The sequence below is a fragment of the Xiphophorus hellerii genome, chromosome 8, assembly GCF_003331165.1.
Source record: "Xiphophorus hellerii strain 12219 chromosome 8, Xiphophorus_hellerii-4.1, whole genome shotgun sequence".
NCBI classification, from domain to species: Eukaryota; Metazoa; Chordata; class Actinopteri; order Cyprinodontiformes; family Poeciliidae; genus Xiphophorus; species Xiphophorus hellerii.
Window position 1 is genome coordinate 11,353,917 of NC_045679.1, and position 22,435 is coordinate 11,376,351.

At 35.7% G+C, this 22,435-nt stretch overlaps 1 protein-coding gene across 8 annotated transcripts in view; it reads right to left on the reverse strand.

The window, feature by feature from the left end:
• The window catches only part of ank1b (ankyrin 1, erythrocytic b), an 82,242-nt gene that overhangs the window by 44,916 nt on the left and 14,891 nt on the right, over nucleotides 1-22,435 (reverse strand). For all 8 annotated transcript variants that reach the window (XM_032569586.1, XM_032569591.1, XM_032569589.1 and 5 more), the window contains exons 2-7: nucleotides 6,850-6,951; nucleotides 2,751-2,849; nucleotides 2,179-2,277; nucleotides 1,813-1,911; nucleotides 575-760; nucleotides 256-354 (exon numbers count right to left, since the gene is read on the reverse strand). In XM_032569586.1, the coding sequence (XP_032425477.1) occupies nucleotides 256-354; nucleotides 575-760; nucleotides 1,813-1,911; nucleotides 2,179-2,277; nucleotides 2,751-2,849; nucleotides 6,850-6,951 (684 nt within the window). The remainder of the gene's footprint in view (nucleotides 1-255; nucleotides 355-574; nucleotides 761-1,812; nucleotides 1,912-2,178; nucleotides 2,278-2,750; nucleotides 2,850-6,849; nucleotides 6,952-22,435) is intronic.

Below are 22,435 nucleotides of genomic sequence, written 5' to 3' on the forward strand. Positions count from 1 at the left end.
GATGCAGCATGAACTGGAGAAGCAAAACAATTTTCCTTCATCTTGCTGGATAATGAGAATGTGTAATTATATGAAATCTATTGGTCGGTAGTGGAAGAAGCAAGGGAATCTATATTTTTTGGAATCTATGGTAGAGCATAAGAGATGGTTATTATATGTGAAAGTTTGCTGAGACATTGTTATTTTGTTGTACATGCAAAGACACTGCAGCATCTTGATCTAATGTTTAATGCATCAAGGCTCAGGAAAACTGACCTTGGGGGTGAAGTTTACATTTGCTCCTCTGTTTAGCAGCAGCTGCGCTACACTCATGTTTTCATAGTGAGCTGCGATATGTAGCGGGGTGAAACCAGTCTGCAGAGAAAAGGAAGTGAGAACATGACGGTTAAAGAGAGAGAGATGAACAACATTTCACACATTTATTTGTATTTTAAATCCTAATCTCCACTTGCAATATAACCACTAAGATTTACTTAAAAACTCCTGTACTTTTCCTCTGATTTTCTTTCTCCATCTTGTTTAATTCATTTGCTATTTTCTTCACACAGCAAACCTAATGTGAAGGAGTGCATACCTTGCTAAGTACATCGGGGTTGGGATCATTTTGCAGGAGGACAGCGGCAGTGCGAGTGTCGTCGTTTCGTGCAGCTATGTGAAGTGCTGGAAGGCGGACCTTCCCCTTCGTGCCGTAGTTGATGAGCAGCGCCACGACGTTTTCATGGCCCTGCTGGAGGGCCACCGCGAGGGGCGTGAAGCCATCCTGAGGGACAGCACAGACGATGGAGGGGAAGAAGTAAGGAGAGAAAACAAGATGCTTTAAAATAATACAGACAAATATAACATATAATAATTATTTATGAGCATATGCCAGTAAAATACAATACTGCTATTTGTATTTTTCCTTCTGTGACCTGTTGCATTATTATCATTACAGCAAGATATTTAAGCTTTCAGATGACCTGTTTGCCAAAGTGAATTTGTAATGTGTTCATAACAGTGTTATAAGACAAATTTACTCTTGGCCAGGTATTGGTGATGATTTTATTTCTCTTTTCAAGTGAATGTAAAAAAGTCACTGAATGAGATGTAGCTATGATTAACTTTATGCACTCTCTTTCCTGTAAAATATTACCATGATTTAATTTTCCTGTTTGGATCAATAAAATATTTTTGAATTTAAATGTGAAATTCTATTCCACAGTCGCTACATGTTTGCTTTGGCAAATTGATGATCTTCAATTATATTTTTTTAATTGACATGCAACAGCTCAGAAAAATTAGATAATTTATTACAAAAGAAAACATTTACCACTTTTGTTTGATTCCAATACATTTGGATCCATTATTGCATCAGTTTCTAATAAGAGTTTTTTTTTCATCTTTGCAAAACACTCCAGCTTTCATCTTTGACTTCAACCACAATAAAAAAAATGGGACTGGCCCATTTCAACGTACCATAAACTTACAATTTTTAATATTCTCTTCCAATACATTCATTTTTATTAAGATGCCAAACAAAAACCAGATGTACTGGAGTTTTTCTACATAGAGAAATGGAAAGTTGCAATAAAATATCTTTTCAGTAATATTCTAATTGTACTGAATTGGTCTGTAACGTTATAGTTAACATAACGTAACCATAACCATTATTTTCATTATTTTAACATCGATAGGAATAAATGTTGCTTTTATGTTTTTATGTTTAAATATAAGATATTGTTATTTTATTCCATTCTGCTTCATATTTTTAATAAAAACTAGTTTTATTTTTGTCCAAGCATTTCATACCGTGAGAATCTCATACACACAAACCTCAGTTGGGAGACTCTGATTTGCACCGTTCTCAAGCAGAAACTTGACCACCTCTAAATGATTCTCCTGTGCAGCCATGTAGAGCGGACTGAAGCCTTTCTGTTTGGGCATCAAAACATCATGCATGAAACACAAACAAATGCACGTAGATTTCTGTGTCAGTTTGTTTCTCAGGATCATTTGAGTGAGACTCTTAGAGACACATTTTCATTACAGCCCGTAAACCTAAATGTAGAGGACACTGCATAAATATGCAAACAAGATTTCACTTTCAGCAGTTTTGCCCCAGTTAGACAAGAAACACAGACAAATATCTGCACACTTGCTCATCCAGCTTTAACTGAGTAACAGCTTTGAGAGACTTACATGTGACTGAGCATTAACATTGGCACCGTAGTTGACGAGCTCAGCCACCACTTTCTCCTGCCCTGCCAGAGCTGCGATATGGAGAGCAGTGTTCCCTTTCTGGAGGTCACACACACACACAGAAAAAAAAAACACGGAAGGTCAGAAAAAGGAAATTAAAGAGAGTGAGAAGACAATTATGGCAGCCTAATGGCCTAGATCTCCACACTTAACACTGAAATACAAGCTCTAGAAACAGGTCCAGTGTAATTAAATTTACATTTTAGGCATCAAGGTTACTCAGATCTCTGTGGAGGTACTAAATACCGCCGCTCGAGCTACAGTATAAAGGTGAGAAGTGGACAATTTCCCTGAATCCATCTGACAAAAAAAAAAAAAAATTCACAGATTAGATAGAATTACATCACTGACACCTGTAATTTTTTTCATCTCTCTTTTGAAATAATAATAAACAAAAAACATTAGAATAAATAATCTGCATTCATACAGATCATCTAATTCTGGTGTCACGTCCAGTGTCCATGACCAAGAGCTAAAGCTAAAGTTTTTAATGTGCTAAGAGGTCAGATTACCTTGGTGGTTGCTTCCAGTTCAATGCCAGAGTGCAGCAGCTCCAAAACCATTTTGACATGGCCCTCTTTAGAGGCCAGGTGTAACCCATTAAGACCATTCTTAGGAGAAAAGAGAGATGAAGGTACAAGAGAAAAAATAATTAAAAGTCTTATGTCAACTCATTAATAAATTAAAACAATAAGTTACTCAGTAATTGTGATTATCATTTTACTATCAGCTGTTTTACACATCTAGCTCTTGGCTAGATTTCTTTTATTACAATCATTTGAATTATTGATGTTTTAGCTGCAGCTAGCCTGCTGTAATCAATCTCTCCACAAGGGGTCACTGTGATCCATTCTGTTCTCTGCCTTTTCATCGTACTGCAGTGTCACTCTTTTCAAGTGGGCAGCTCCCTGTGTAAAGTCACACAGTAATGGGGAGAAAGCTGCGTATCAGTCTCAGTTACACCCTCTCTTATCCCGTCTTCACACCACAGACTTCAGGAGTCAAATGTGAGGCCGTCTGTCACACATCTAAACTAATTCATAAGTTATGAGATACAAAATACAAACACTCATCTGCAATGGAATGAAACATTTTTCGGTGGTTAAAAAACAGTAGCAAAACCTAAAGAGAGTTGTTGAAAAATTGGTTTCTGGAAAACTCAATATGGAAATATTGTAAAGAAAAGTGGGCAAAACATTCTCCATAACAATGTTAGAGATGGATAGACGATAAATGCCGTAGCTGCTGCAGCAAAATTGCCTTGCATAAATCAAATTCTTTGTTGAAGGGAGAGTACTTTAGCATATTGCGTTAAGTTTTGCTAAATATGAAATGTAATTATGCGTCAACGAAATGTAAACCCAAGAGAGACAAAGACGTGGTAGAATCATTTAAATCTAACATGAAATCTAATCAGCTAAAGATTAAAAAAAAAAAAAAAGTCTTAGTGTTATTTTGTTCAGGTCATCCTTGTAAATTATATTTTACATGTTGTCTTTCCTGGTTAAATTAAGAAATAACAAAGAAAGAAAGATTAGAACAGTATAAGAAAAAGAACTAAGTACACCACTTCTGTTTCAATGTTTCTTTTGACAATGTTAGAAAATGTTGATTGTTAACTAGACTGGATTATTGTTAATTATACAATGTAGAGAAAAGAGAAAAAAGTTATTTCAGATTATGGCTGCCAAAGGTGACTCTACAAGTTATTGTGTTATGTTGTATACTTAGTTCTTTGCATTTTGGCTTTGTCCTTGATACAAGAGTAATAGCGTGGAACCAATGGTGTGTTCTTGATTAAGTAAGATATAAATTGTTCTAGAACCTTCAGATCATATTTATTACATCGTGCTATGTGAAACTCTTTCCTCCACAATTGCAAGATCTGATTAACATTCTTTTATTATAGTTGTGTGTAGTTTATATAGTAGACATCTTAATTTTCTAAAATATGTACATGTATTTAGTGACAGTCACAAAACGTATCGTATAACAATTAAAGGTAATTAGATGTCTGAGCAAATTCAGGTGATGGCAAGAACATGAAGACAAAAAGAGAAAAGGAGAATACTAAAAATAGCCCACAGGTTTGTGTCTATAGCAAGGACACAGAGCCCAATAAATCACAAATAAAAATACCTGCCCTTGTGTCAACATGGAGTAAAAAATTCACAGAAGGAATACAAAAAACAGGGAAATGTGGGTGTTATAAGGAACGTCTTGTGAATCTGGAAACGTGAGCATCGTTATTAGAGGAATTTAGCTGATTTTGAGGACTAATGCAGGATTTATATCGGGTTAAGGTCATTGATAATGTATACAAAGTTTCGTTCCAGCTGGTGAAGTGTATTTTTATTTGATCAAAATGTGGAGTTATTTTTTCCAAAATCTGATTACGTGTCTGATACACACTCATGGGGATGTGAAAGAACAACTAACAGAAAAATGCCATTGTGGATGCTACCGGTTTTGATTCTGAACAAATGAAACAAAAATGTATCAGATTATGGCTCAAATAAAATTTAAGACCAACAGGATACTTGTCTTTACTTTCCACATTTGTGGTTTGGCTGCTGTTTATAAATTCTGATGCAGAATTATATAACATCATTGTATTTATCTCATGCTCTGAAGAAGATGCTGAAGACTTCATTTTAAATTCAGGTCTGCTGCAGAGTTCAAATGACATGACAGACATGCACTATCTGCATTTTTTAATCTCTACAGTACAAACACTGGCAGCTAAAGTCGGGTTTTCAATAAGACTTCAGTCCTGTGAATAACAACCGTTTGGAAGACCAGAAATTTTCCTGTACGTATGGTCAAACTTCATTGTTTTATGACATTGATTCAGCAAGGGGCAGAAGTACAGGAGGTAAAACTAAACATTTATGAAACTATAATTTAATATCTTAATTATTAAAGCATGTTAAACAAAGACAGAAGAAAAATTATCTGGAACGCATGAATCTTTAATTATCTTCATAGCCTCTGATTGGACTCAATTTGCTGATTCTCCACATGAGTGTTCCACTGAGATTTATTGTCTGACGTGTCTAAAGTCATACATCCACTTTAAAACATGCATCTAACTTAAATACATCTAGATCTTTTTTATGCACAAGAATTATTTGACAAGAACAGTTTTTCTAAATCTTAACAACAAACTAGACACAGAGATACAGTTTACTGGCTCCAAACTAAAGTAACCACTTCTTCCTGGGAACTATTGAAGATACATAATGAACTTTATATTTTAGCCAATTAAAGTAACATATTAACTACTTCACAGATGGTGGTTATCTGAGGAAAGATTAGATATTTTCTGCATAAATGTAGCATTAAATGTGGTGGATTAGCTGTATAAAGACAACTACTTTACAACAAGTTACTTCAAACATTCATTGATGAAAACATCAATGAATGTTTTTCATATTAGTGTTAAAAATACTCTATTCTGTCATTAATATTTTTATTGTTATTGCTATTTATATTGTCCGTTGTTTTTCTGAAACATTATATTAAATAATATAAAATACTCTGGGTTCATAACATCTCTTAGAAGTGATTCATCCAGCTTTCAGCAATCCTTCCTGATATTTGTCAAAAATGCAACTGTTTTACCAATAGTAAAACAATCACTCAGAATAATAAGGAATGCAGAGCCTTATTGAAATCCACAAATGATTTTCGGAGTCAAAATGAAATCAGAAACCTCTGGATGAAGCAGGTGATGAGCTAAAAATGCTTTACAACACACAGAATACAAATCAAATGGGCTGCACAGGCAGACAGCCTAGCAACATAAATCAACAACCACAGACAGAGCGTTATAAATCACAGCTGGACCGCTCATAAAACGAGTACAGAGCAACAAGAGAAGGAAAGCGAGGAAGAGACTAAAAATCAAAATACAACTATTAGGCTATTGTAACATTGAAGATCGAATCTTTACAACAAACTGCCAAAAGGTTTCTAAAATACTCAAAAATGTATGTGAAGTTAAACCAGCTGATCTGACACAGAAAAAGCCTTTTTCCTACAGAAATTACAAGTCCAATAGACGAGAGCAATGAGGAAAAACTCTTAACTTGTCTCTGTGGGTAAAAACACAGACACTGTGAACATGTTTACTCTGCAGCGGTGGAAACTTAAAACATTAATAACTGAAGAAATAAACCATTCCTGCCATAGCAGGCAGCTTTAACACGCTCTGCTTTAACAGTGTTTTTTTTTTTTTTTTTTACTTTTCCATGTACAGGTGGAAAACATTTTTTCATTTAACTACAGTCTTAGCTAGTAATGATAAATAATTTTCTTTTATAAAGAAGTAAAAATGTCAAAGTGCACATAAAGGCGATAAGAAAATAAATATTTTGGTGATATTCAAAAGAATAATCTAATTTAGTACACAATACTAGTTGTATATTCGTTATATAAGGATATTAAGTTAAAGTTTCAAGTTTTTTAAAACCCTCTGAAAACTAATGAAATCTTCTAATCTACTTTGACATGTAATCCATTGTCATGTTTACTGAAGTCTTACTCTCACCGACACACATACTCATACTTTTTGCATAAGTGTGACTCAGTCAGCACAGGCCATCTTACTTGATTAGAGATGTTGATGTCTATCCCGTTCTTGATGTGATCCAGGGCCTTGTCCAGGTTCCCTGATCGAGCTGCACGTAGGAAACTGGTGGCTGCATCCGCCTGGGACGGAAACAGATAACAGACAATGAGAGCCTGTTGGTAAAATGCGTTTAAGCCTTTCGCAAAAACAGATTCTGCTGTCATCCAAGGTTACAACTGGAATGATTTTTAGCCAGTTTTTTTTTTCAAATAAAGCCACAAAGGTTACAAGTAAGTCTGCAAGGACTGCGGTAGTAAGAATACATTTATTGCTTCTTTTCTCCTTTAAACACAACAATGTTAGAGTCCTTGCAGCCCACTTGTGCCCACGCTATGAGTTTGGCAGGCCATCTCAGCGCGTTCTGCCACGAGCGCTGCTTTTTTCTTGTGTGTCTGATCTCAGCCAGGAAAAACTCCTGTGGTTTGTCTTTTGGCCTGTGTCAGTGTTTGTACGCCCACTCCTAAGTTCATTCATTGACAGCTAACGTAACACGGCTGCCCTGAACAATGAAATATTTTCATTTCCCCTGAAGAGGAGATAACTGATGCCTGCGCTGTAATCTTGACCCCGCCTCCACCTCTGTCACCGACTAAATTATGAATCTGCTAGAGCTTTTTATTCCCGAGTGGTTTAATTATACTGAGTCGTTGAAAGAAGCACAAACCCTTTTCAGACCAAAAGACATTTTACTTCTTCTCTCCTCACATGTCAGACTTATATAAGAAATTCATTAGTGGAGATGCATTAGACAGCTATCCATTTCTATAAATTAAACATTGCTTTAGACATATTTTGTATATTATATATATATATGAAAGATTAAAACATAAATTAAATTAACTTGCAGCACAAACAGTTGTTTGTCACTACTGTTACAAGACAATTAATTTGTAATAAAAAGAAAATTTAAAAAAATCAAGTTCCTCTACCTTTAGATGTGTTGTTTTTAAGTGAATGGAAGACATAGTTGTCAACTCATTCTATGTTGACAACTATGGAACTTTTGGCAAGTTTGGAACTTTCTTCCAAAGTTGAATAAATTTACATGCTTTGACAAGTAATATAGAGCCAAAAGCTGTACATTGGTAACTCCTTTGATGTTTCTCTTCATGCTGCTTTGTTCTGTTAATGACATTTACTGCCCTGTGTACAGTTTCCACCTGTGTCACTCCTCACCCTCCTCACTCCTGTATTCACACCACATCACTGCCTCATGACAGGCAACATTTTCTGTCTGAATTCAGTGGAGAGGGGCTTTGAGCTTGTTAATGAGTCTTGGTTTGTGTTGCTGGCAAAAATCTGGTGCCATCCTCAAAAGCACAAAGGAGAGTTGGTTTTCATGTTGCTCCAAGGCTACAATCTATTTTCCTTCCTGCTTGGCCACTATCTCTGACACTCCTATTTCATTCTTCTCTGCTCCCATCATCCAACCTTTCACTCCCTTTTCTGTTCTTTAACTCTATTTGCAATCAAGCTGTCAATTGCATCAAGTAATTTGATTAACTGAACCCCTCCCTTTGCACATCTCTGAACAGTATAAATTCTCTCTCTCTCTGACCTTCCTGCAACAAAATCTACTTTTCTTCAAGTTCCCTATGTTCAAATAAAAACTATAAAGCGTTGAGTTGTTTTTTTTTTTTTCAAATTCTTTATGGACTCACCTGCTTAACAGTTCACTGTATTAGCAATGTTGACTTACAATCCCTTACTGCTGCCTGACTACTGTAGTGAATAATTTTATGTCTGTATAACCTGTAAATAATGCGACTGATGATTATGCTTGAGATAAGACAGTTAATCATTCATTAAATAGAAAATTTCCTTCAGCATCTAGCAAGACGATACTATAAATAAATCCACACAGTTAATACAAATAGGCGTATAAACTTTCCTCACCTGCAAAACAAGAAAATAGACCTCTATCTAATAGCTAATAGCATGGGGAAGGTAAAGTTTTAATATGAAGAAAATAATCAAACTATGATATTTGTGTAATCCACAGATAGCAAATATCCACAACTATTTAACTACTAAACAGTTGAATTGTTCAAACAGATTGATTTTTCCCCTAACCTGAAAAAGAGAAGAGCAGCTGTGTCTATTTCCATAACTCCTAATATAAACTGAAGCAGACAAAGCAGAGAACAAAGAACAACAACTATTTGTGGCTCTTTCTTTACCTCTGAAGTCAGAACATGGATCTTAAATTATGCAAAACCTAGTTTATATTAGATTTGAGTTCAATTGAATTCCCTATGTTTCAGTTTCAAATTGGTAATTGTTAATAGTTAACAATTGTGGTCATTGACAAGCTGTACACCATTAGCAATAGAAGCTATTATGGTTTAATGATAACTATGGTTTCCAATACCTTATGTGTTGTTAATGGTAGTATATGGACAAATAACAAAAATACATGTATTTCTTTTCACTTATTGTATTTGAACACTTCAGTTGAGGTCGTATAGTACTATCCTTTTGGAAAATTTAATGAGACACAAACTGACAGAAGTGCAAATCAATTTGGAGAACCGCTTGTTCTCCAAATTGGTAAAGTCCCCTTCAGGGGACTTTCGTTCTTCATTTTTAAATTTGGAGCTCATCAGTTTTTACTTTCCGCATACACCACTACAGTTGCTATGTTTTGTTTTCGGTACAGTCTACAGACTGATAAGAATAACAAAAATAAATAAATAATCTCTTCAGCATGCCATCAAGTTTGGTAACGGCCTGATAACAAGCCATTCGTTCAAATTCAGGTGTGTTGGAGAAGATTTGCATCTTAAACCTGCGCAACAGCTGATCTGGAGCCTTTAAAGACTCCTGCTGTAAAAGTTTCTTTTATCTATCATTAAACAACCATACAATAACAATTCCAACTTCATGTCTGTGTTTGGGTCAGACCTCTACACCACCACTCATATATGTCTTTTTACTTACATTTTTAGAAATGTGTGGAGTGATGTACTGAGACTGAATTGGTAGAACTAGACAAACTCAGTACGGTAGAAATCATAATATTTATCATGTAGAAAAGAATCAATTCTGCCAGAAGGCAAGAAATGCCACCTCAGATGATAGCCAACGGAAATAAGCAATGCAACAAATAAAAGATAGGTATACAATGCAAAACTAAAAATAAGAAAAACTTTTTTTTAAGAACAGCAGACCTCAAAACCCAGAGAAGTGACTCATGGTGGAGTGCAAAGCTAAGCCACACATCCGAGACAGGAGCAAAAGAAACTGGAAGAGACATTCGAACAGAAAAAGCCACATGAACATTTGTTTAAATGACGCCATATTATATCATGGTCACATAAATGGAAGGAGTGAAAAAAGAGAAACCCAGATGGAGATTGATTTAAAACTATAAATAAGCATAAAATGCTGCAGTATTAGACAGAAACCACAAGACAGATCGTTAGTATGGAAATTTTAGCTGACTCTAAATGGAAAAATTGACATTATAAACATCAGAATGGCACACGTTTAAACTTTCTTAATTATAACTATTGAAATGCCTATTTTGATTGGTGAGCAGGTCTGTTTTTAATTAAAGCAACATGAAATTGAATTTATACACAAAGGACTTTACTTAACTATAGTTTTCAAATGCATACGGTAGCATTTAATATACATGTCTCATTTTACAAATGCAAACCTGTAAAGAGTGCTGTTTATTTGTATTCAATCTGGAGAGACTCAGACGGAGAAAGACAGCGATTAGCGCAGCTCAGCTGGAAAGCGGAAGGTGCCATGGATGGAGGTCCTTATCGACTGGGGCTTGGTCGGTGATTGGCCGTGACGTGGCTTGGTCCAGCGTTGATAGGTCGACGACGATGAGCGAGACGCGCCGATTGGATGATGCAGGTGGGGCTAGAGAGTCTTCCAGTTTGAATTTACGCCAAGGCTTCATTTTAGCTACTTTGAGTCTAATAGTGACAAATTCAGTGCAGCCAATTTTTGTCAATTAGGAATCAAATCATTAATAAAGTAAAGTCACGTGTGACCAAGAAACACAGCAGACAGGTCCGGGTTCAGGTTATGGAGAAGTTTTAAACAGGGTTATATTTAAAAAAACTTTAATTCATCATCCAAAAATGGAAAAATTATAAACAATAAACTCCATGTCAACAGAGTCTTTTCTGGAGTATCCTGACATGGACATTTTGAAGGTGACCTAACCATGTCAAACCAAACCCTAACATAGCACATCAGCTTGAACATACAAACTGCCCTTCAACTTCACAGTTATGCATTGCGTTGAACTTTCAGATATAATGTCATTTAAATGCACTTAAAAGGTTTGAAATACATAAGAAAATTTTAATCGATATGTCTTCTCTAACAAAATTTAAAGCAATGAGGAATATATTAAATGGATTCATGGACAGCAGCCAATGTACTAATGGTTTAAGCAGTGTCTACTCCATGATACTACTGAACAGTGTTTTGAGCTTAATGGTTTCTCTGTGTCAAAGCTGTCATTATTTTAGAAACACAATAATTCCAACAGAACCTTAATAAACTGCCTCTCCTGGAAATATCTGATGACTTTGTGCACTCTGGCTCTCCTCTGACAGAAGTCATTGGCAGAATCCTAAATACGTAAACTTTTTCCAGTGACAGCTCCTGTCAGTTCTGATTTTGAAATAACTTTTTGTGTCACTTCAAGCTCTGACCTCTCCGTGCATTTCAACATGAATCTCATCTCCCAGGCACCCAGATTTGGAAGAAACAAGAGATACAAGCTTCTGTCTTAAAAAGTAAATAAGATGTTTAAACATTCGCTCAAGTTGCAAGACTTGGGTAACTCTAGGATGGCTCTTTTTACTTATGTGATTTTGAATGTAACATTTAAAAAAGCTCAGACGAAATAAGGGATGACTTTTATGCATTTTATGGGAGGGAAGAAATCAAAAGGTTTTTACAAAGCAGTGGACTCTGCATCAAAGAGCTTGAGCCTGTTAGATTGAAACCAATGACGCACAAACCAAAGCTTGGATTCTGGTCTCTCAAATTACTAAAGTGGACATTAACTGATTATGTTTGTGTACAGAGGAATGGTGGTTCTTTGTGGCTGAGAGCATAAACAAGAAAATCATTCATTATGATTAACACACAAATTAAGACAAATTACCGCCACAAACTCACGCAGATACACACTCATGAGGACAAAACTAAAAATAGTTGCATCAACGCCACGGTATGTTAGTGTTGGCAGCAACAGGGAGGGAGATAGATCAAAGTAATGAACCCTCATGGGCTTTAGCAAAGACACACTTCAACTACAGGAGACAGATTCCCAAGGAAACCTACAAACACACACATGTAAGCGAGTGAACAATTTTTTTAGATTCTGACAGCAGGATGAAAACAACTTTAAGCCTTCCAGGCCTTGGTTTAATGCAGAGCTAAAAGAAAAAAAACCCCCAAACAAACACAGAAACTGATTTTAAATTAACAAAGCCGTATAATTAAATACACTCACTCTGTATAACATGGCATGCTAGTTCTGTTCAGCATACGAGTAGTGGAAGTTGATTTGCATCCACAACCAGGGTAAATAAGGAATACAAAGTATTGTGCAAATTATTGTGAAATATCATAGAAAACTGCATCGCAAAAGAAACAGTCTGAACAACCTATACATTTCACATTTCACGCTGAAATGTAAAGTGTGGAAACTGCACAACACTCTGACTTAAATTAATTTGATCACTTTTGTATCGACCACCAGCTCACAACAATATCCTATCAAAGCACATCAAATTACATAGAATCCTGTCCAATTTATTTGATCTAATTTCAATCTTTTCATATCACAGCCAGGTGGATTGTGGAAAACTTCAGTCAAACAAAGAAAATAAAGTTGCTTGGTGACATGTTGATCATCTTGAATGTGCCTATCTTTGTAAAATAGACATAGAATAATATCTCATAAAACAATAGTCTTTGTCACACAATCAGTTGGTTGGAAGTCGTCCTCCCAACCCAAAAAAAGCATCAAAACATAATCAATTTAAGATAGGGTTAAATATTGAATATGCAAATACTCTGGTCTTCCAAGCTAAATGGTTTATAGTTGAGTTTTGGTGATTGAAAAATTGGTCACAGATCTTAAATTGTAAGTAGGAATTTTACTTCTTCACCAGGAGACCAACTAAAAACAAATTACACATTCAAGTAAATGTTTTACAGACTTTGCTAATTTAACAATAAAATAACAGTTATGTTTAAAACTGTGTCTTCCTCCCCAATACAATATACTGTATTTGTATCAACATATTGTTGTTCAGTTATGATCCAAGTTCTACATATACAGAGTATGAACGTGTTGTGTTTACATTCCTGATGCGCAGTTTTTTCTGTTGTCTTCTTTTTCTCTTGTTGCTTGCACATTTTTTCCAGTACTTGTAAACAACAAATGGCATCTTAATTCTAGTCTATGATCTTCAACTTCCATCTAAAAAACAATCTGCAGCACAAAGATCTACAAATGTTTTTAAATCGGTGTTTGCACAAACCGCTATGAAATATATTGGACAGGAGTGTTTTTAAGAAGGCAGAAATCTTGTAGTCATTCATGTAAGATAATGACTACGGATAACCTATCTGCAGAAGCCTACTTAATAAATGTGTAGGACCCCTTAAAAGCTCTACCATACTGCTTTAAATCTGATCAAATCAATCATCCCCTTATAGAAATGTGTGAAATCATTTACCAGGATTGCTCACACACCAGAGTTAACGCCATGCTTGGGGTCTGGACAAGAAAAAGGAACCTCCACACCTGGAGGCGCCATTTGTGGGAAAATACAGAAATGTGGAGCACAGGAACAAATGTACCGAGGCAACCTAATTCATCACTTCACTATTCCTGGCATTACTTATTTCCCTTCGGTCGTTTGAAACATTAGCTAATTCCCCCAATGTAGTTTTTTATTATTTCATTATTATTATTTTGTTCAGAAAATCTTAAGCTAAATAAAGTCTAGATTGCTGTAATCACATGGAATATATAAATATGATTTTAAAGTAGGTTTTGCGTGTCTGTACTCTGATTTGTTTTGAAACAATATTGATATCTAGAAGAGGTACATGTTTGATCTCACCACACTTGCCATAATGACTGGCAGTGGCGGTAGAGACATTAAACAATATTAAACTAACTATGGATTTTGAGCTCTGAGACCCCAAGATGCAGCTTTTTTTGCAGCATTAACAGTGAGCTGTGTAATTTTCTTCCCCTCCTCTTATAGAGGACTGAATGTGGAAAAAAAATGAAAGTGATAAATTTTCAGTTTGAATGGTATGTTTTCTTGCCTTCCCTATTTAAAAACTGGCTTAGTAAATGGATTTCTGTTTTAAGCATGATGGAAGTCTCGATGCTCTGATTAGCTTAAAACGTAGAAAAAAATATGTGTAAGAAAACCCAAACAATTACTTCCTAAGATGTTTCTTTTTTCACTGAATAAATCTAGTTAAATTGAGAAATTGAATAAAGGAAAATCTTGGCGTGAGATTGTACAACTGTTGGCAAAAGAAGAATCTTTTACACATCATCAAGGTTGGCAGTAATTGTGGAGGCTATGGTGTTCTTTTCAAATATGCTTTTTCCTGTAATTTATTGCTAGCTCATTATTTCACAAACAAGAGAAAATTACATGATTACCTGGTGTGCAAACAATGTTTGTAACTATAAACTGAACTTTATTTTTAGTTATATTTATTTTGTTGTTCCTATTATGTGCAAACACTGTATGCTAGACTTAAAACCTTTTGGACATTGATCAAAACCACTTGAAATCAGTGTTAAATAAAATGTGAACGGTTCATTTTAGATTATCATAAGACAGATATCGTCCAAGGAAATATAAAACCAACTGAGGAGAAAGAGTATGACTGACAAGATGAAGTCACTGAACAAAAAATTAAAATTCAATAGTCAGCAGAATGGAGTTGATGGGTAAATGAAGGAAATATTTCTATTTCTAACATTTCTATTTCAAACTTGAGTTAATTTAGAGATGCACAGAAAGAATGACAATGGAGCATAGTTCTCTCAAAAATCAAGAAGGTAAAATATTTGAAATAATAAATAATATCAAACAATCCCAACATTTCAATCAAACAGGATAAAATGTTCACAGATGTGACTGATCTGTACTTTATCTTACACTCTAAAAGCAGACCCAGACTGAATAAAATATTAAACGGTTCGTTCAGGCTGATATATTTCACAGAACCCAACATTCTCCTTCCTCCTCCGAAAAGATGGGACACATCAAAACGAGGATCTTCCTGTTGTTTCTGTGCTAAAACAGAGCTGCTAAATTATTTATAGCTCCTGTCAGGCCACTGCTTCTGCAGCCCATTACAATCAAAGCATGTTTTTTTCCTGTTTTTGTAAATTGACGCACACGCATAATGTGCACGCTGTCATACTGCATGCTAATGCTCACGCAGACATATATCACACGTGGAAAGGGCAAGAAGCAAAATAACTGGAAAACATAGAGTCAAAAACATCTTAATTTTAAACATAAATACAGTCCTTATCTTACAAAACTTGCTTTTGATATTCAGGGTTCATTTTAAAATGAAAAATCTAATTTTGAAGAACTCACTCTGGAAGTAAATTTCACCATCATGGGAAATTGCAGGAAGATTTTATCAAATGTGTTATATAACATGACACTGCATGCTAAAAAATACTACAACCTTGTTGAAGTTTTTAACACATCAATCTTGTTCACTAAAATCATCTAAATGCAGAACCTTACGACTTACTTTTTAAATTGCATTCTCCAACCAGTTTCCATTCACAGTTTATCCCCATATTCTTCTCCGAATACTAGAAATAAGCTCTATTTACAAAATGAGATGTTCTGCACTATTCAAATTTCAAGTATTTTCTGCGGCAAGTCGAAGTGAAGCCTCTGATGACTGAAATTTTTTTTTTTTTCTTAGGAGTATTTCCATCTAGTATAAATGGCAAGACTATACTAGATGGCATTGAAAAATTGGGTAATGTAAAATCTTGGCGTTTCACATTATCAACATGCAAACTGTTATGAGCTGCTTTAGATTATTTTAAAAAATGTTCAAGTCTGTATTTACCTTTTTAAAAAAATGTGCATATTCATTCCAAGAAAAATAACTGTCTTTATTTTGTTTTTATAATGACTTTATAAGAATCTATTAATCCCAGTGTTCATATATTAGCTACTCCTTTACTATTGTACTGGTCTAAACAGGGCTTGGAGAATTTGTTTCTTCTTACATTGAGATGAAAACCATTATTATGAGCCATGTTCATCATCTCTATTTAAAGTTTTTGTTGTCAAGTCTTCACAGTTAACACTGTCAAAGGTACTCATAAATAAATCACAACCTAATGAGCAATGTAGAGAGTAATTGAAAGAAAAAATATCGAATGTCTGAAGGCAGTTATTCAAGTGTAACTATTTTAACAAACCAGAAGGGCCTTTGTAATGGTCAGCATTATAAAGTTAAAACAATAAGGAACAAATTATTTTGTCAACACTCCATGAATGTCACTGGCTAATAATTCAAGGGCATAATTTCAAAGGAGGTTTCAGCATAAGACACATCATCTGTCAGAGCTGGGAGAGAATACATACAGACTCATTTCACTTCTTTGTTACATAATTACATGAAGATTGCAAGTCAAGTCTTGAGTCATGAGAGTGCAAGTCTAAGTCTAGAGTGTTACATCATGTTATGTTATTTCCTCATCTAAAACACACCTGCAGTGTTGCTCTCATTCTTTGAAGATGCATTGAAACTCCCATGGCAACCGTTCAGAGGGCACCTAAATGCACGCTCTCACAAAGCGGCACCTATTTCCACAAAGCTCCTCCTCCAGAGCTGCAGCCCCAGACCAGCGGCAGCAGCAATTAGCAAGAGTGAGTCTGCTGAGCTTATCATACAAACTACTTCTCAGTCCAATGCTCATAAGAAAGTCTGTAAAAGGCTTAAAGGAGCAACATTGTTCTGATGACATGCTGAAGGCCGGGTGTCACAAAGAGCAGGAGTTTCTTAAAGGGACAGAGGCCCAATCTCAATGCATCAAATTGCAAAGTCTAATTTATTTTAAGTCATGTTCAATACACAGCATTTTAATAATAATTGAAGGTAACACTGTTTCTTGATTGTGCTATAAAATGCCACTGTGTGCCTGTAATATAATATATAATTTCACCGTATTAATTGCAACTTAAGTCTAAGACTAAAAGTCTAGTCATCATCTCTGTCTCTATCACATGCAAGCAGGATTGTGGATGAGAAATGTTTCAACTTTTTTAAAAGCTTCCTAACGCAGTTATTTTAAAAAGATTTGTGATGTATCTCTGTGGACTGAATAACCATTTAAATGATCAAAATTATGAACCATAGGGCCACTTGTGAATTACCATGATTGCTCTATGTGCCAGAAATTACTGGCTGGCTGGATGGATTTATATTCCATTACAGTTAGGAGTATTTTTCCCTGTAGCACATAAAAAGAAAATGACAGTAAGAAGCAGCAAAGTGAAGCATTAACCCCACCCTGGAGTCACCAGTTCACTTGAACTTCTTGAGTTTTTTAGCTATCTATCCACTCCTTTCACCTCTGTATCCGATCCTCCACCTTCCAATCCCTCTCCACCCTCTCTTTCTGTTTTTGTAATCTTTCAATATTTATAAGCACTGCAGAAATGCTGCTGGCAAAGCATGCTGGGTAAAGCTGCTTCTTCAAGCCTGCGCCTGACGTCATTACTCAGTGTTGACATTCTGGGCTCCCTGCCCTGCTTCAATGTCTTTACCAAAGTGAAGTTCCCTGCCAGAACTACTGATATATTTTAGCAGCACACAGGAAGCAGTGTGTCATCAACCAGCTCTAGAAATAACCACAACACAGACTTGTTCTACTGATTTTGATTTGTTAATAGCTGGTCATTTTCTCTTATTAACCATCTTCCAATCTTCCTCAAACCATTTGTGGCTGAAGGTCTGTTGTCATGAGCTCTGTAAACACTGAACACACTCAGTTGGAGTCACTGCATCTGATACTTGTGACTACAGTTACATAAAATCAGTAAAACTTATCATGTATCTTACCACACTGAAGACAGTCTGCCGTCTGTCTCATTGTGAGCAGGAGCTCGATATTTTAGGAAACACGCCTCTTACACAATAAGCCTCCTGAAACATAAAGCTGCAGCTGAATGCACTATTTTTGTATTTAGCTTCCAAAGAGCTAGACTGTCTCGCAAAATTTAATTAACAGTGTTTCTGAAAGATTTTCCAAGTTTACATTTGAATTAATGCTGGGTTTTTTTTCCTATTTCTGTCCATGTTAGGTAATATCCATAAGAATATACTTTTTTTTGCTTGTTTGCTAAGCTGCTAGTTGATCATTCACCTAAAAAGTCTCTTAAGAACAGGGTGATGAGTCCCTAGGATTTTCTTATTAAGCTTTTTTTCTTTGCTTTGCAAAACATGCTTTTCAAATACAGTTCATCAGATGGAGGTTTCTTTTTTAAGTTTCCTTCTTATTTTGTTCTTTACTTTCTATTTTATAAAAGACAATACCTGCTGTCGTAAGGGATTTTTCAACCATTTGGGTTTGAATGCAAGAGTGACGAGTTGCTTAGCACCCCTTCTTTCTGTTTCCAGTACCGCATGCACCGACTCTGGCATTGAAGAGCTACTGCCGATTGAACCAAAAATAAGCTGTTTACGATCTGCTGTATCTACAACAAACAGTAAAGTCATGCAGCTTCAACATCGTTCAAAATAACAGAATCTCACTGTCTCTCCAGCTTTAGCCGATTCCAACTTGTTGTTTGGAACTATAATCAGAAATATTTCTTTCCAGAAGGCTGCCAACATTTCCCAATATATCAATTTTCATGACAAACAGACTGGTGGAAAACTCAAAAGAATAAAGTATCTTTTCTGCGAGATGTTTAACCTTACTGAGATCTAATGAAGGCAGTGTAAGGTCAGTTCATTCCTTTGCCAAGTCGATGAAAGGTTCCCAGGATGAATACAAATAGGCATCTGTAGCAGATGGCACATCTATTTATACCAAAAAAGTCAAGTAACAAACGACCAAAAAACAACAGTATGAAGTGATGGAGCACTGACCAGCACCCACATGAGTTTAATGCTCTTTTATTGCATTTTAAAAGAGCAGCTGGTATGCCTTTGTAGAAAAAGTTAGTAGTGTATAAAGATTTTAAGTAGCTTCTTATACCTCTTGTGCTCCCTCTGATTTCAGTTTTAAGCATCTCGCTCATACTGAAAATATATAACTGAGTTTTCTTTTCTCTGTTACAAACTCCACCCTGAAGAGTGCTGTCAGTCTAATTCCTAATTTATGATTGGAAAAAGATTGAATTTTTAAGTTTCTGACAACCTTGTCAGAAAGTTGGTAAAAAAAAAAAATCCTCCAGCTTTGGTCCCCATCTGGTGTTATTTTGATGAGTATTTCCAGGGGTGTTGAGATACATTATGTGATTTGTTCGGTAAAGTGTATCTCTGTGGGTCGATCCTCTATAGAAATTTACAACAGATGGAAGATGAAACATTTCCTGCAGAGATGTTTTACATCACATAATGAAGAGCACCAGACTGGCTCTCTGGATGGGAAAAATCAAACTGTTTCATTCATAGAACAAGCAAATAAGCGCCTCTTAAATCAACTCTGTCGCACAAGAAACGCTGTGGTGGAAAAACATGATGGATGAATTTTCTGAATTTTTAAGTGACGTTTACATTATATTCATCAGTTGGAGACAGTTTTTTCTAGCTCTGACACCTGACAAATATGCAGAAACAGCAAAAACACAAACAGAAAAAGCAACTAAGAGCCCCTGTGTCTGAAAGTCTTGTGTGTGTAACTAATGCAGCACTCAGCTGCACGTTGACTATGATTCCAGTGTACTTCCCATCAGACTCACATCTGCTATGACAGGAAAAAACAGTCAGCAAATAGAGGAGTCAGAGTGATAAAGAAGATATAGACAAGAACAACATATGAAGAGAAAATGTGGCTTTAAATCAATAATTCACTTTAAATTAAGGTAAAAAAAAAAGAGATAACATGACATTAAATAATGAAAACTAAACCAAAACACGACTTTAGTAGATTTGCACAGACATCCCTGTTCATTCTGGCACTTTTTCCTGCTTAATCCCATTTATACATTGCAAACAAATCTTCAGAATTTTGTGAGTGCAAAAAATATTATACCTATTGGTGAAAGAGGAAGACTGAAGTATTAATAAATGTGCTATAAATTGTACTTGCTTTTAGAAATAAAGTATGGAAAAACAAAAATGTGATAGAACAGAGGTAATACGCTGAAGTATCCTTCTCTGCGTGTGATAGCAAAGATGGATTTCCCAGAGCGATGAATCCCCATAGAGCGGTTTGCTTCTTGACTCGCTTTGCGCTGACAGGGAGATGTCAGGGGGTCATGGTCAAAAACAACACAACAGCTCCACCGGCTTGAGGAGACGCTGTAAAGAATCTGAACCAAGGTCAGTGGTACCCTGACAGAAATGCCAGGAGGTGAATTTACACAGATCTTAATGTCCTGCTACAGCAGTTAAAATATGACTCAGTCCCAGCTGGTAACATTTGTATGTTCGAAGCTATAACCTCAGCATTTAGAGCACCGCATCTGCAGTCCATCAACTTGTTCATTTCTCTGTGAATAGCTGTCTCTGGATATTTTTTTGCAATCAAGACAGAAAAAAAAATGCTTTACACAGCTCTTTATCACGGCTCAGTCTGTGCTCCCACTTTGGGTTTCAGTGATCATATTATTCTGTCTCTGACTTATGAGTTCAGTGTCATTGGATTTGGCCTTCAACATATCAAGCAAAGGGATATTTTAAAAGCGACAGAGACTTTGTGATGTATTTTGTGAATCATCTTGTGTATTCCTGTTTTTATTGCATTGAAAAATGTTTCAGATTTTAAGAAGTGTCACCTATTCAACAGAAAAACTTCACAATTTAGTGTCAGTATGGCAACAAAAACAACATTTTTTTAACAGCCAAGTTAAAAAAAACCTTGCAGATGAATTAACATCCTTACCAGGAAAGGCACTTTAACAACATCAAGGTATCACTCAGTCACACGAAGCCTCTGTTACATGTATCATGAGAAATTGTGGCTTTGTCCTGGTGTTTGAGTGTGTGTGTTCACAAGTAGAAATGTCTGATTGATGTGCTCTGCAGGTGCTGTTGTCCCATCGTAGCGTTGACAGATTAACCACCACATCATCAGAGTTTTAAAGCTGCGTAAGGCTCCGGTGCATACCAACTACTACAACTGAACAAATCTATTCAGCATTTACCGGTATGCGGGTAAAGATTCATGTATAGACTTGAAATTTGTTCATATTTTATTGAAACAAGATCATACAACCAAGTACAACCATTCAAAACCATAAATGTTTTTAACAAAATTACCTCTGTCAGTATTATTGCTACCCCTGCTTATAGTTTCTTAAATGTAAAACTCCCTTTTGCCCTGGAACAGCACTTGAATCCAAGACTCTTGGTGTTGGATAATTAAGTTGTGTGGTATTTTTCACTTGTTTCGTCATTTTATCAAACGTTTTGGGTTATTTCTATGTCAAAAGATTCAATCAAAGCTCATTTTCAGTCCACTAGAAGAAGCTAACAGTCATTTTAAATTTCCCGGTATTATATGTTGATGATGTCACACCCTTTAAGGTTCTCAGGCTCTTTGGAAAAACTGGATATCTTACTCTCATCTCATCAAAGCACACATCTTAAGATAAAGTCTGTGTAGAGTTTGTTAACTCTACATGTTTACATTTGAGGAGGTAGGAAAAAACACATTTCCTGACACGCCTCCCTGGAGGTATGTGCTCACATAGATAGCAGATGTTTTTTACAGGACTTAATGATTTAAGATGCCAAGATGTCACTCTTTAAAGTTCTATTGTGGATGTAATAATAGTCATAGGGAACTTTAGTTGCAAAGCTTTTTTATTGTAGTGTTTGAATGGCATGTTTTTCTGTCTTACCAGAAGTGGCCAGTTTTATGTGGGATTTATTTTTTCCTGTCATTTAATAAATACATTTAAATGAAATGTAATATTTGTTGCTTTTATTTAGTGTGAGACTGTCTTATACATGTGAATGCAAGTGGGCTTAAAAGGTACAAATATGTAGGCCTGCATGATCATGATTCTGGACCACATATTTACTGCAGACATGCTTGCATAAACACACTTTCATGACTTTCATACTACATCATCTTTGACTTCTATGCCAACAGGCGGTCACAGAAGCTGACATATGCTCCTCACTGCAGGATGTAGACTCCAACATATACAAGCCTGCATGTCAGCTTAGCATTAGCAGAATGTTGGGCACACAACAGAGACAAATCATACAAAACAGAAAGGTCCAAAGCAACTCAAACCAACTGTAACATATTTGTAATATCTCCTAAAAGCATTTGAGACACCAGTGTTTAGCAGCATTGTTAATGTCTTCCATTAGCAT